The 15217-nt window shown below is 38.0% G+C and overlaps 1 protein-coding gene across 1 annotated transcript in view; it reads left to right on the top strand.

Annotated features, from left to right (window-relative positions):
* The window catches only part of LOC127796765 (ADP-ribosylation factor GTPase-activating protein AGD3), a 35318-nt gene extending 22358 nt beyond the window's left edge, over nucleotides 1-12960 (top strand). The window contains exons 16-19 of the mRNA XM_052329138.1: nucleotides 4056-4201; nucleotides 4411-4504; nucleotides 10722-11200; nucleotides 12309-12960. Coding sequence (XP_052185098.1) covers nucleotides 4056-4201; nucleotides 4411-4504; nucleotides 10722-11200; nucleotides 12309-12423 — 834 coding nt within the window. The 3' untranslated portion in view covers nucleotides 12424-12960. The remainder of the gene's footprint in view (nucleotides 1-4055; nucleotides 4202-4410; nucleotides 4505-10721; nucleotides 11201-12308) is intronic.
* The last annotated feature ends 2257 nt before the right edge of the window (nucleotides 12961-15217 follow it).

The following is a 15217-nucleotide window of genomic DNA, read 5'->3' as shown; positions in this document are numbered from 1 at the left end:
ATATAACCGGCACATGGGAAAAAATTGTCTTATAAAATGTAAAGGAGTTTCAAAGTTTAGAACACAAATGGGCATTCGATTGATGAAATAGGAAGCAGTTAAAATTGCATTGACCCAGAGGTATTTGATGACGTGCATGGAAAACATAATAGGCCTAACTACTTTGAGCAAATGTTTATTTTTGCGTTTAGCAAAGTCATTTTGTTGGGGGGTTTCACGACAAGTGGATTGATGTAAAATTTCTTTTTCTTTCTAAAAAAACCCCAAAGATTCATTAAAATATTTGGTTCCATTATCTGATCGAAGAATATAAATTTTTGTGTTAAATTAGGCTTCAATCATATGAAAGAAATCCTTGAAAATTCTAGACATGTCTATTATGTTTAGGAGCTCTTAGAAACCGATTCAAGACTTAGATTTGCCAATCTCTCTAATCTTCTCACCCGGAAATCAAACCACAACAGAATAGATTTAACAGCAATTGAAAATAGCAAAGAAATGAGAGAAAAGAACAATCAAACCATCCAAGAAGCACAGAATTATCTTGGTTCGGACTGCAAAGAGCAATCCTACATCCAGCCTTCTCTTCGAGACAAATCCACTAGAAACTAAGAGTGATTACAGCAGTACAAAGTCCCCTACTCCCTCCTGTTACAGTGCTCCCAAGTACAATGAAAATAACCAAAGAGATTTCCACCAGATCGCTCCAAGAATCACTTTTCTCACAATCTTGATCTCTTCTTCCCACCGCACTCAGCACATAAGAGGATGGCCAGTAGTCTTACAAACAAACAGGAAAAATTGAGAATTCTCTCTCTCTCTCTACCCCTTGCCCTCTATTTATAATAGAGGGTGGATATCCCTATGAAGATATAAATATTTACAGTTTCACCCCATAACTTTTACTAATTACAGTTTTGGAATACAACTTCTATTTAATACTTCATTTGCCTATACTCTAGACAACTTTAACAATGTCTAATTTCTTGGCAAGTAAACCCAACAAGTTGAGTATGATCATCAATAAAAGTTACAAACCATCTTTTGTCAGATAAAGTGGAAACCTTTGAGGGTTCCTAAACGTCACTATGTATCAAATAGAATGGTTTTGAAGGGTAGTAGGGTTTTGAAATAAATTTAATACAATCTTTAGCTAAATGACAACTCGCACATTGAAATATAGAAGGATCCACTCCTTTAAACAACTTAGGAAATAAATGTTGTAAGTAAGGAAAACTAGGATGGCTTAGCCTAAGATGCCATTGTATTATTTGATTAGAAACAGAAGTCGAATGAGTACCACTCAATCCGTGAGCATTTTTATGACTGGAGACATCCCCTTCCAAATGGTAGAGTTCGTTTATCTCTCTAGCATTGTCAATTATTTTCCCTGAGTTCTGGTCCCGAAACGTACCGTAGGAATTAAAGAGGATATCACGACAGTTAGTGTCTTTTGAGAGTTTACTAACAGACAAAAGATTACTAACAAGTTTAGGAATATGAAGTACTGATTTAAGATTAATACTATCGGAGAGTTGAATGAGACCTTTACCTGCAATAGGTGAAAGACTACCGTCGGCTATTCTTATTTTTTCACTAGCAGAACAAAGAATATATGAATTGAATAGATGTGATAAACCGGTCATATGATCAGATGCCCTTAAATCAATGATACAGGGAGCAGATTTAAAGGAATTAGACAGCGCAAAGGAATTTCTACCTAAATAGGATAATGAACAATTGGGTGTACCAGGTGACGGATTAGACTTTAGCAATTTCAGAAGTTGATTAATATGCTCTTTGTTGAATGGTCCAGCTTCATCTTCATTGGCAGTGGGTTGGGATCGCTTCTATCTTGGCTTCTAGTTGGCTGGTTTTTCATGAATCACCTAGCAAGTTTCCCGAGTATGGCGTGGTTTGTTATAGTGGCCACACCAAACATGAGGCTTTTCTTCAGCCTTTCGTTGACTAGAAATATGCCGTCCATCAGCATTAATGTTAGCAGTAACAAGTGCCATATTCTCGGCCAGACCACTTGCGCCATTGTTCTTCTTGCCAAGTATAACAAGTTTTTGGCTTTTTTCGCATCGAATTTCAGAAAAGGCTTCACTGAGTGATGGAAGAGGATTTCTTTTGATGATCCTTCCCCAGGCCTCATCAAACTCAACGTTGAGTGCAATAAGGAATTTAAACACCCGGTTTATCATTGACCATTTTTTGATAATGTTTGCAATCGTCATAACTTTTTCACTCATAAGTGTTGAAGAGATCCAGGTTCTGCCATATACGCGTCAAGGAATTGAAGTATGTGGTGATGGTGTCGCTGCCTTGCTGAATCTCACCAAGCTTCAAGTTGAGTTCGTAGATTTGGGATTGATTACCCAAATCAGAGTACATAGCAGTGACCTCGTCCCACAGTTCCTTTGATATAGAGAAACACATGCAGTTCGGGCTGATTTCTTCCTCCATAGATTTCACAAGCCACGTCATCACCATTGAATTTTTGACATCCCAAATTTCATACGTTGGGTCTGTATTGTCAGGGGCTGGTGTAGCACCAATCAAGTAACCGATCTTTCCCCGTCCTTGAATGTACATATAGACAGATTGGGACCAACGCAGAAAATTGGTATTGGTACCATTAAGATGAATAGTCATAATTTGTACTGGGTGCAAGTTGAAGGAGACCCAAGGGACTCGGAATTGAACAGGATCTGCCTGTGGCTGGTGGGCTGGAGTGGCAATAGATGCAGCGTTAGACATGGTGGCTGAAGTGGCAGTAAATACAGCACTGGCGGTAGGTCGCAGGTCCGATGTTGCACCAGTGGCCAGTATATCAAATAGAAGATGTTTGTAGCAAAGGAGGTAAAGGAAAACCTAAGAAAACTTATTCTGTTGTACATCAAATAGAAGATGTTTGTAGCAAAGGAGGTAAAGGAAAACCTAAGAAAACTTATTGAGAAACTTTTAAGCATGAGGTATAATGGCTTAGGCTTTACAAAAAATATGGCCATGAAGAGAGATGGTTGAAGAGCTAGTATTCATCTAGTTGAACCATAGGTGTTTTATAATATCTGTATGAGGTATGCTAGTATGCTCATTTTCGGTATGGATAGGCTTAATTGATTCGTAATTTTGAGTTGTTTTATAGTTGTACTTGGGTCAAAATTAGTTGGATTGATATTTTGCTATTATAGAAGGTGGTTTGTTTTGAATTCTCTTTGATGATCTTGTACAACTTATGCAATGAAGAATCCTATGCTAACAAAGTCAGGTTTGAATATAATTCAAAATGCAATAGAATATATAAGAAAGTGAGGTAGACAAGCTTTCTTTTCTAATTTTCTTTGAAAATTATTCTGAGTTTAAGTTTCTTCCATAGTTGATAGTTCTAAATTGTTACAACTGAATTCATGCAATGCTTAGGATCCACATTCTTGGGGATTTGGATTTGCATTTCTCGCAATCCAAGGACATGAGAACCACTATCCAGAATGTGTGATCTGGATCACTGTTCCTTGGGGATAAAAAGGAGTGAACTCAATAACTATGAGTTGAACCTGGATAGTGAGATTAAGGCTTGCGGTTGTTCTACTTCTTGTGTTGATAAAGTAGTATATTAATAGAACCATGATTGGCTTAAGGGGGCATACCCTGTACAAAAGAATAAGCAGTTACCGGGGATTCTGCTACCTAACGATTTATTAATCCAAAAACTACATCAATTAACCATGAAGGGGCAATAATCTTTTCATTTTCTCCTTACAGTGCTTAGTTAGCAAGGGCCATTTTTGTTGTAGTGCTGCTGAACTTGATTAATGCACCATAACTTGCTTTCATATTAATAAATCAAAAAAATGTAATACCGGTGGGAATTTAGGGAAATTTCAACATGTCACCTAGTGGGAATATTTTATTAACTTGGTTCAGTAAACAATTTTGTATATGAAACTTCTGAAGTTAACTATATTTGGTTGGTTTATATGTCATTTCCCTACTAGGATGCCTGTTTGCTTGTGTGTGTATTGAATTTGTTGTGCCTGATTCGGTTGCAGGTAAGGTCACTGACTCTTGATGTTAAAGTTTGGGATCCTTCTGTGATAAGTTTGTTCCAGTCTCTGGGCAATACCTTTGCTAATTCAGTCTGGGAGGAACTATTGCAATCAAGAAGTGGGTTTCAGGTTGATCTTGCCCCTGCAGGGTAAATAATCCCCTCTATAATTGACTGAAATTTTATTTTATTATTTTTTAAATGTCATTTCAACCTGTGTTACAATTGGGGTAAATAATCCCCTCTATAATTGACTGAAATTTTATTTTATTATTTTTTAAATATCATTTCAACCTGTGTTACAATTGGGCCCTTTGATTGCGTGTTGCTAATATTCATTTGCTGTGCTGATGCTGAAGCTTGTACAAGTCTGACAAGCCACAACTGCTCTTTGTTGGCAAGCCTAGTCATACTGATTCCATTTCAGCAAAGGAGAAATTTATTCATGCAAAGGTTAGTCCTTTTTTTTTTTTTTTGTCTTTCTGGTCATTTCCTGTAAATTTCACACTTTCACTTGGTTGCTGATGCTTTCCATTAGAGAATGTTTATGTGAAGCTTAGGAAGAAAACCCTAGCTTTTAATATGTATATACCACTTAATTAAACTCATAGACTATGCACCTATATATATATACAAATACAATGGGCCATGGGCTCTAACATAAGATTAACCCTAAAATATAATCATATAACCATATAACTCAACACTCCCCCTCAAGCTGGAGCATATATATTATATGCACTAAGCTTGCAACAAATATGCTCAATTCGAGGACCCCTGAGAGATTTAGTGAAGATATTTGCTAACTAGTCATTGGAATTGACAAAATCTGTGGTAATAAAGCCAGATAAAATTTTCTCTTGGATGAAGTGACAATCTATCTCGATATGTTTGGTCTTCTCATGAAAGACTGGATTGGAAGCAATATGTAATGCAGCTTGATTGTCGCAAATTAATCTCATCTGTGATATCTCCCCAAACTTGAGCTCCCGAAGCAATTGTTTTAATCAGATAAATTCACACGTTGCCAAGGCCATAGCACGATATTCTGCTTCTGCACTCAACCTAGCAACAACTTTCTGCTTCTTACTTTTCCAAGATACTAGGTTTCCTCCGACCATAACACAATATCCTGAAGTAGACTGTCTATCAGAGGGAGAACCTGCCCAATCAACATCAGGATATCCGACTACTTGAGTATGACCTTTGTCCTCATACAATAGTCCTCTACTCGGAGCTCTCCTAATATACTTGAGAATCCGGACTACTGTATCACAGTGGCTATTGCAAGGAGATTGTAAAAATTGACTGACAACACTGACTGAGAAAGAAATATCTGGGTGAGTGATAGTGAGATAATTAAGTTTTCCAACTAGCCTGCGGTATCTTCCAGGATCAGCAAGAGGCTTCCCCTGTCCTAGTAAGAGCTTTACATTTGGGTCCATAGGAGAATCTATAGGTTTACAATCAAGCATCCCAGTTTCTTCCAGAATGTCTAACACATACTTTCATTGAAAGATAACAATACCAGAACTGGATTGAGCAACTTTTATGCTAAGAAAGTATTTAAATAATCCCAAGTCCTTAGTCTGAAAATGATGGAAAATATGTTTTTTCAACTGAACAATATCATCCTGATCATCACCTGTAATAACAATATCATTCACATAGACAACCAAGTATATACACCTCCCACGTGATGTGTGTTTATAAAAAACCGAATGATCAGACTCACTACAAATCATATCAAAGTCTTGAATGACAGCACTGAAACGACCAAAGTAGGCTCAAGGAGACTGTTTCAACCCATATAGTGAGCGACGGAGTTTACAAACCTGTCCAGACTCCCCTTGAGCAACAAACCCAGAAGGTTGTTCCATATAAATCTCCTCCTGAAACTCACCATGTAAGAAGGCATTCTTAATGTCTAGTTAATACAACAGCCAGTGACACATAGCTACTATAGAGAGAAACAAACGCACAGAGGACATTTTAGTAACAGGGGAAAAGGTGTCACCATAGTCAACACCATAAATCTGAGTATACCCCTTGGCAACCAAATGGGCCTTAAGGCGATCAACTTGCCCATCAGGACCCACCACCGACAGCTAACAAGAGATTTTCATGGGGGTAAATGTACCAAATCCCAAGTACCATTGGAATGCAAAGAAGTCATCTCATCCACCATTGCTTATCGCCACCCCGGATTAGAAAGTGCCTCACTAACAGTCTTAGGTACTGAAATAGAGGATAAAGAAGACACAAAAGCACAAAAAGGAGACGAGAGACGGTGATAGCTAAGAAAATTATAAATGGGGTGAGGATCGCGAGAAGAACGGGTACCTTTCCGAAGGGTAATAGAAAGCAGATCCTTAAAAGGCAAGACCGCAGCACATGGAGAGACTGGAGCAGGATGTGAGGCAGCAGAAGTTGTTGAAGTAGTAGGAGACACAGGAGAAGGCACATGAACAGCATCTCCACTGGGAGGAGATAGAGGCTGATGACGCTGATGATAAACCTGCAATGGGGTAGAAAAAGGAACAGGGATAATAGGAGCAAGAGGACTTGCGAGAAGAGGGATTCCCTAAAAAATATGTTGACACTCGGAAAGAGGCGAAGAGTAGAAATGAGACGACTTAAAGAAGGTAACATCTGCCGAAAGAAAATAGCGGTGGATGTCAGGAGAATAATACCGATAACCCTTCTGAAGGCAAGAGTAACCAAGAAAAATGCATTTGATGGACCGACCAGACAATTTATCTTGACTGGGAGACAGGTTATGGATAAAGCAGGTGCAACCAAAGACACGGGGAGGAAGAATATATAATGGTTGATCTAGAAATAAGAGAGAGAGGAATTTGGTGCTAAAGAACCGAGGAGGGCATCCTATTAATGAGATAGCAAGCAGCAAGGACAACTTCAACCCAAAAGCGAAAGGGGACATGATGATGTAGAAGAAGAGTGCAAGCAGTTTCAATCAAATGTTTATTTTTACGCTTAGTGACCCCATTTTGCTGTGGTGTATGTGCACAAGACGATCAATGTAAGATTCCTTGAGAAAACATAAAGGTAGTAAAGGGAATAAAAAAATACTTAGGGGCATTGTCACTGCTCAATACTTGGACAGAGGTATGAAATTGCGTTTTGATTTCAGCACAAAAGGATTCAAAAATTGAGAATAACTTAGAACGATTTTTCATTAAATATAACCATGTGCAACGAGAATAATCGTCGATAAACGTTACAAAATATTGAAAATCCAAAACAAACACGACACGACTAGGACCACAGACATCGGAATGAACTAAAGCAAACGAGGACACAGCCCGATTATTGACATGCTTTGGAAAAGAAGTGCGAGACTATTTTTCAAGTTGACAAGATTCACAATGAAAAGACGACAAACTAGACAAACTGGGGACCATTTTCTGAAACTTAGCCAAACTAGGATGTCCTAGAAGAGCAGGAGACTCAGTCACCAAGCAAGCAACAGGAGATGCAGGAAGGTTGAGATGATAGAGACCCTGCAACTCACATCACATCCAATGCCAATCATTTGTCCCGTACCGCCATCCTGGATAGTAACAGAATGATCATCAAAAGTGATAGAACAATTTAAGGCATGCGTAAGTTTACTAACAGAGACAAGATTAAAGGGACAACGAGGAAGATGAAGGATAGAATCTAAAGGCAGAGAAGGTAAGGGTTTGGCAGTGCCAACAGCTTTAGCAACCGCTTTGGACCTATTAGCTAATATTATAGAAGGTAAAGAAATAGAATTAGTAAAATGAGAGAACAAATGGGGATTACCAGAGATAAATGGTTAGAAGCACCTGAGTTTAGGACCCATGGTCCTAAAGAGGATGACTGAGCGAGACAGGCAGTGGAATCACCAGAGTGGGCGACAGAAGCAACTGTGGATGAGGATTGCTGGGACGTCTTATACTTGAGATACTCATCATAGTCAACCCCAGTGAGAAGGATAGATTGTGGTGGATGACCATCAAAGGACTCAGATCGAGAACCATCAGCATGAGCAACATTAACACAAAGAGTGTGGCCATACAATTTATAACACTATTCCTTAGTATGCCCTCACTTGTGACAGTAGTTACACTTGGGGCGTTTGCCTTGATTACCGCAATCTCCTCCTGGTTCGCCACTACTTTGAACCTGTGAAGCCATAACTGAATGATCACCTGTAGAAGAGGGAGGTACTATAGGAATAGATGAAACCTGAAGAAGACGAGAATATACTTCATCCATGGTAGGTACAATAAGACTAGCAAGAATCTAATCACGAACAGGAGCAAGCTCAGGACCAATGGCAGCAAAAGTACACACCATGAAGAATTTATCTCGCTGAGCTAGATCCTGTGCAACAGCCTTACCAACAAGTAACAAGGAGTTAAATTTAGCTTTAATAGATGCCATCTGACCAAGAAAATCAGGAAGAGTCAAACCTTGCTGTCGTAAACTAAGTAGGTTAGACACCACTGAATACAGATGTTGAATGTCATTAGTGTATAGCGCTTTGGTCTGAGCCCACAATTCACAACACGTGGTGTAGTTAGTATAGAACGGATGAAGAGAATGATCAATTGACTGCCATAGGAGATTGCACAATAGAGCATCAACTCTTGCCCACTCAGTTTTATCTGTGGTCACATTCTTGGCCTTGGTAGTTAGATGATCTTGTAAATCTTGACCCATACACCATAATTCAACCGCCTTGGACCAAGAGATATAATTGGAACTGCCCATCAACTTCTCAGTAGCAATGGCTGGAGAGGGAGACAAAATACTAGAGAATGAGCCAGATTTATTGGTTCCAACCATGTTGGACAAAAGGGAGCCCTACAAGATCAACAAATCTAAATCAAAAGAGGTTAAAAATAGCCAAACAGAGGCTGGATGATCCAGCACTATCCAACACAGAGAATGAGGTGCGCTAGAGCGACGATAGACGATGGATGCCGGTGACCAGCAGCGGCGGATGGCAGCGGATAGTGACGAAACCACTGGGACTGGGATGGACTGAAGGAGGCGAGTCCAATGGTGAAGACGACGTTGCGATCGGAGCACTGGAGAGAGAGATCGGAGCAAAAAAGTCTCCGTGAACAGTGCGAGAGAGGCGGCGCGTGGCGGCGGCAACGACGATGGTCCTCCAAGGGTCGACAGATCAGAGGCCGGCGAACGCAACGGTGGTGGCGGTGTGCGTGATTAGTGGCCAGATGGTGAAGACCCGATGCAGACCAATAGTGCGAGTGGTGGCACGACAGGCTGCAGCAGTCGGTGGTGACGCGATTAACGGTGGTCATCAGTGATGTGAGCAGCGGCGGCGGCGGCAGTGGTGGCTATGGTTTGTATGGTGGCTAGTGGCTGCTAGGGTTTGTATTTTGGCTCTGATATCATGTGAAGCTTAGGAAGAAAACCCTAGCTTTTAATATGTATATACCACTTAATTAAACTCATAAACTATACACCTCTATATATATATAAATACAATGGGCCATGAGCTCTAACATAAGATTAACCCTAAAATATAACCATATAACTCAACAGTTTATTTTCTGAACTAACCTGTGCTTTTTATAATCAAAATAGCTACAGATTACTTGATTGCTTGCACAATTTATCTTCATTATGACAGGAGATTCTGCTTTCTCAGATGCAAGTATTGATTGTTGGTGTATATGTGCCTGCTCATTGCTGCAAATGAAATTGATATTTATAGTGTGAAGTTTAATAGAATATGATGAGTCTTTAATGGGTAACTTTTCTTGCTCTAGAGGATGTGTTTTGTTAGCTTTAAAAAATCAAGTGTAGTAAATAGAAATATGATTTTGTTTGGTATGTTTAATTAACTACTGAGAACTAGGTGATCCTCAATTCCTCGTAGTATTTGGTTGCTGCATCAGTTAATTTTCTGCTAATATTGCTCAATTATTCAAGAGTAATGATCTACAACCTACTGGAAGAGTAATGATCTACTGGTTGCTGCATCAGCTAATTATCAAGAACGCTTTTCTGAAATTGTCTCTCTCTCACCCAGATTAAAAAAAAAAAAAGAAATTTTATTACATTAGTAAAACGTCCTAGAAGAGAAAAATCTATTTGTGGGTGTGCAAATGGCATTAGCGAAAGTTTCCTAGGGGTGGTGGCGTGTTGCCTGGGCTTCCACCCTGGGGGGACTTTATCCTTTATGCATCTCGGGTTTAAGTAGACCTTTCAGAACCTTTCCCACCGAATTGATTTACTCCAGACCTATCACATTATGGACCACGACTAGAAAGATTTTCTGATGGGTCCATACATGAACTCATCCTAGATCTGTGCACAATATTGAAACCTCTAAGGTTACTTGACAGAGTTTCCTTGGATAATTACTCAAAAAGGTTGCTTCATTACTTTCTTTATCTTTGTGTGTGGTTGACTGTAAAGGTATACAAGTACATATATTTGAAAACAGAAGCGAGCAACTGACCCTCATACTAAGAAGAATAGACTGTCTGTTAGTACAAAGTTTTTTGAGTTACCAAAGGTTGTCATTTCCTTTGAAATTTTAGTCTTGCAATTTAAGTAGGAATATTTAGTGCTAATTTCCATTATTTGTTGTTTTTTTGACATCTTGCCTTGAAATGTTAACCAAATTTGTCTCCAACTACAGTATGCGGATAAGGTTTTTGTTCGGAAGCCCAGGGACAATCATTCAGTGGCCCAGCAGATATGGGAGGCTGTTCGTACTAATGACAAGAAAGCTGCATATCGGCTCATTGTCAATTCTGGAGTGGATGTAAATGCAGTCTATGAGCAAGTGTATTTTAAATCTTTAACCCTTGCGAAAGTAATGCTTCTGCAAGAGCAGACAAGCCTTGACCACAACTCTAGTTTCTTTACTGTGGAATCACCAGCAAAGGCTTCCTTGAACTCTTTAAACCTAGCAGGTACAAGTGAAGGACCTGGTGTGGAGGATCTTCAGGGATGCTACTTGCTTCATGTGGCTTGTGAAACTGCAGACATTGGAATGCTGGAGCTCCTTCTGCAATATGGTGCGAACATAAATGCTTCAGATTCAAGAGGTCAGACACCACTGCATCGATGTATACTTGGAGGCAAAGCTACATTCATCAAGCTGCTTCTTGCAAGGTATTAGTGATCCTAGCCCCACATAATAGTTACAGTTACATTCTTTATTTTAGAAACTTGTTGCCTCATCAACAAAGACACTGCTGATTTACCATCCAAGCATTAAAATAGTAGTAGCACAGCTATCAATTCACATGAAAGAAAGAGCTATATCAAGTTCAAGTAATTCTGCTTTTCTACTCATTAGTTGTAAGGTTTACATATTTGGTCTGGAAATTTGTTTGGATTCCAAAGATATAAAGCTATGCCTTTAGTGTTTTTCCAATAAGAAAGGGGAATTCTAGTCTAAGAGGACCTGGCTGAAGTTGTACATGGTAGACACAAATTAGGTGATGCAACATTCTCAAATCTCACTTTGAAATGCATATTTTGGACAGACACTGTCCCTCAATTATTGGGTTTTCTGCTATTTGTCTATGAGCAGTTTGAGTGAGATGTAATAAATTGATTATATGTCATATTTTCATTTTCTCTTCCAAGAAGCAAGCTTTAGATTGACATTGTAAAAGGAGGAGTGGGGGAACAACTTTTGTATTAATATTGTATCTTATACATTTCAATTATTATTGCATTATTATTATTATTTAGGGTACCGGGGTTCAACCTGTCCAAGGCACAGCATCATTTAGACCCATTTTCAAATGAGTAAACTTGAGGATAGCTAAGCACTCCAATCGTTTTAGGTCTCAGTTAAGATATGAAGACAGGTTACTGCATTGTAGTTTGACCGACTTAGTGCTTACTGTTTTCTTGTAAGTGATATTCCTATGATTTGGACTTGGCTTACTCCATCAGCGCACACTCACCACCAGTGCCTTCTCCACTAAATTAATTTGTTGGGGGTTTATATTTAATAGATACACGATTCTACTATGTTGCCATTTGTCTCTGGCTTTGTGTTGCTGTTTATATGCCCCAACCCCAAAATGTGTGTTGAGTTGGAAATGAGCAACTTGGTTTCAGATGCTTTTTCACCAATTATCTTCATTCTCATCTCTTTATGTTCAATTTTCTTCACTTAGCCGCCCCAATGCTTCCGTCATGATTGATTATGACTCACCAGTTTCTAGTTTCAGCTAAAAAGGGTTTGGTTTGTATTCAACTGCAGGGGAGCAGATCCACATGCTGTCAACGGTGAGGGTAAAACCCCTCTCGAGCTTGCAATGGAGTCAAGTTTTGAGGACAACGAGGTTCTTGCATTATTATCCGATTCAAGTGGATAAATATATTTGCCAAAGGGTTTGACATTTGAAGCTTGATAGCGCGCCCATTTGAAAAGTGTCCCGAGTGTCATTTTTTTGTGTAATTATATAAAAAATTAGTCTTTTGGATCTCTCCAACAAGGCAGGCTATAGTGTTGAAAGGAGATGGAGGGTCTGGGGGAGACTGGTAGGAGGTTGCAGTCAGTCAAGTGCCTGAGGGAATTGAATTGGTGCTATAGGATTGTTAAGGTTATGAGTCCTTGCTGTTGTTGAGGTGAGAGAGCCGCTGGAAGCTATTTATTAGCCTTTTGGGGCTCGGTAATTGTGATGTGTTGTTTATCTAGTTTGGTTGGTTCCGTGATGGGGAGTTGAGGGAGCGTCGTTTGTTTGTACATTATTTAATTGATTTTCAGCTAGAATGGGCATATGAATACAATTAAAGCTTTGTGCGCCATATTAAAAAAACTGAAGCAAGATAAAAGGAGTTCCTTTTGAATGGCTTCGCTTAAGTACTTTGTTTACTGTTTGGACTATAAATGCAGATGATGCTTTTTTCTAGGTCACTGTTGCCATCGCTCATTTCCATCACTAAGTGGTTTCTTGAGTTGGATAACTTGCTGCTCTCTCTCTCTCTCTCTGCATGGTTATTGGGTTGATCAAGTTGTAAAGAGAACGTTGTTGTTGTTGTTGTTGTTGTTGTAAAGGATGTGATGTGCATGGGGGAGTTTTTGTTGTGTGTTTTACACCCATTGAGCATGAGGATTTCTTGTTAATCGTTTTGTCTAGTGCACTGCAGCTGCTCTGGCTTTCATCTAAAAGACAGCTTATATTATATATTTATATTTATAACAAGGCAGTTTTGCTCAACACTTGTGCTTCAAATCGCTGGTGCTCTTGTGAAAAAGGCTAAAAGGAGCTGTTAAGTCTCAGAGCAGCCAGCCAGGGATATTTATATTTGTTAACACTGATTTTACAAGTGCCAAAACTTTAAATTAAATGGTTAGTATAACAAGTTCTCACAATTCACGTGGTATTGGGTAAGTAATTTGGTGTGGATGGCATCTCGTGAGTTTAACAAAAATGATTAAACTGTAAAACATAAGTCCCGCTTGCATCCCCAAAGGTAGGTTGTACTTCTTGTAGGCATCGTATTGTGAAATTACCCTTTCAACAAGAGTTTGTTGAGTGGATGTTAACTTGGGCCATTTCGAACCCACCTCCTTAATCTACTATTTATTATATTATTATAAATAATTTATTCTCTATTTTGATTTTACTTGAAAAATTATGTGTATTTCAATCACATTCCTTATTTTCTTTTCTATTTCACTTTCTATCCCACTTATTTATTAATAAATTTTAATTTTATCTATTTCACCTCACTTTTAATTTTGATTACTATAAAAAATTATTATTTATTTGATAATTTAATAATAATATTTAGAATCAACTGCAAAACATTACATTAAAATAATGTGATACAAATATACATAATCAATAATTAAATATATAAAATAATCAAATACACACACAAAATGAATAATTAAATACACAAAATGTATAATCAAATACACAAAATAATCAAATATTCGCATACAAAGAAATGTATAATCAAATACAAAAAATGATCAAAATATAATTAATCCAATACTTTAATATATATAAAATTTATATAAAATACAGAATATAAATCACAAACCCAGTTTGAAAGAAGGAGTCACTAGATGCTGAAGGAAGGAGCTGCCGCCGCCACTGTTGTTGGAGGAGAGACTTCTTTACCGTCGTTGTTGGAGTTGACGTCGTCGCTGTTAGTAGCCGAATCTGATTCTTCTTCGTCGTCAAATCTGGTTCTTCTCTACTATTGGTAGCCAAATCTAGTCATCGGTGCTCTTTCTTTGCCACCGCTACTACTTGTTGTTGCCACTGCTGCTCGTCATCGACGTCCTTTTCAACTTTCAGATGCAACAAGAGAGTCATTGGAGTTTTCTTCAAATTTTAGATGCAACACATAGCCATCGGAGAAATGTAAGGAGTAAATGTTTAATCTTCAACTATAAGGAGACTTTTAAAGTTTCATAAAAATTTAGAAAGAAAATCGCCGGATAGAAAGGCCTGTTAAAAGTGATTTCCAGCTATTTTTTCCTTAAATTCTGACTTAGAGAAAATCTGATGCCCACATTGCAGATGCCTTGGGGACTGGAATTTCCCAAGTCAAGCCAAATGTCAAATCAACTTTCCCTTGTGCGCTTGCGCTTTTAATCTACAGATCCTTCAATTTTATCTAATGTAACGCATATAAGTTAAAATTATATATACTCGATTGTCGTAAAGGTATACTGACTTCTCAGGGAAATAATTATTAAAAAAAAATTGGTGTAATTTTATGAAATTTGACAAGTATCTTATGCAATGTAACCTTAATTTAAAAAAAAAAATAATAATTTGATATAATTTTTAAATCATATTAATAGTCAATATAACTTTTAAATGAGGGATATTTTTCATACTTAACACAAACTGTTAAAAGAGCAAGTGCTGGCTAATTTTATTTTCCTTAGATTTTTCGTGTTTTATTTTCATTGTAATCATTTAGAGTCTTAACAGTTAGAATTTTTAATTTTTTGTTTGAACACATTTCATAGAAAGTTATCTAAATTGGGTTATATTAATATGGGTAAATTACACTAACAGCCTCTAAGATTTAGTATAAATACAAAGACCTTCCCTCTAATTTGAGAAATTATAGACTTTGCCTGAGATTTAAACTTTGTGTCAATTAGCATCGATATCTTTAAATAATGGTAGTTAATTTTTT

This window comes from Diospyros lotus, chromosome 3, assembly GCF_014633365.1.
Source record: "Diospyros lotus cultivar Yz01 chromosome 3, ASM1463336v1, whole genome shotgun sequence".
Classification (NCBI taxonomy): domain Eukaryota; kingdom Viridiplantae; phylum Streptophyta; class Magnoliopsida; order Ericales; family Ebenaceae; genus Diospyros; species Diospyros lotus.
Note: the sequence above shows the minus strand (reverse complement) of the source record. Positions and strands in the feature narration are given on the sequence as shown.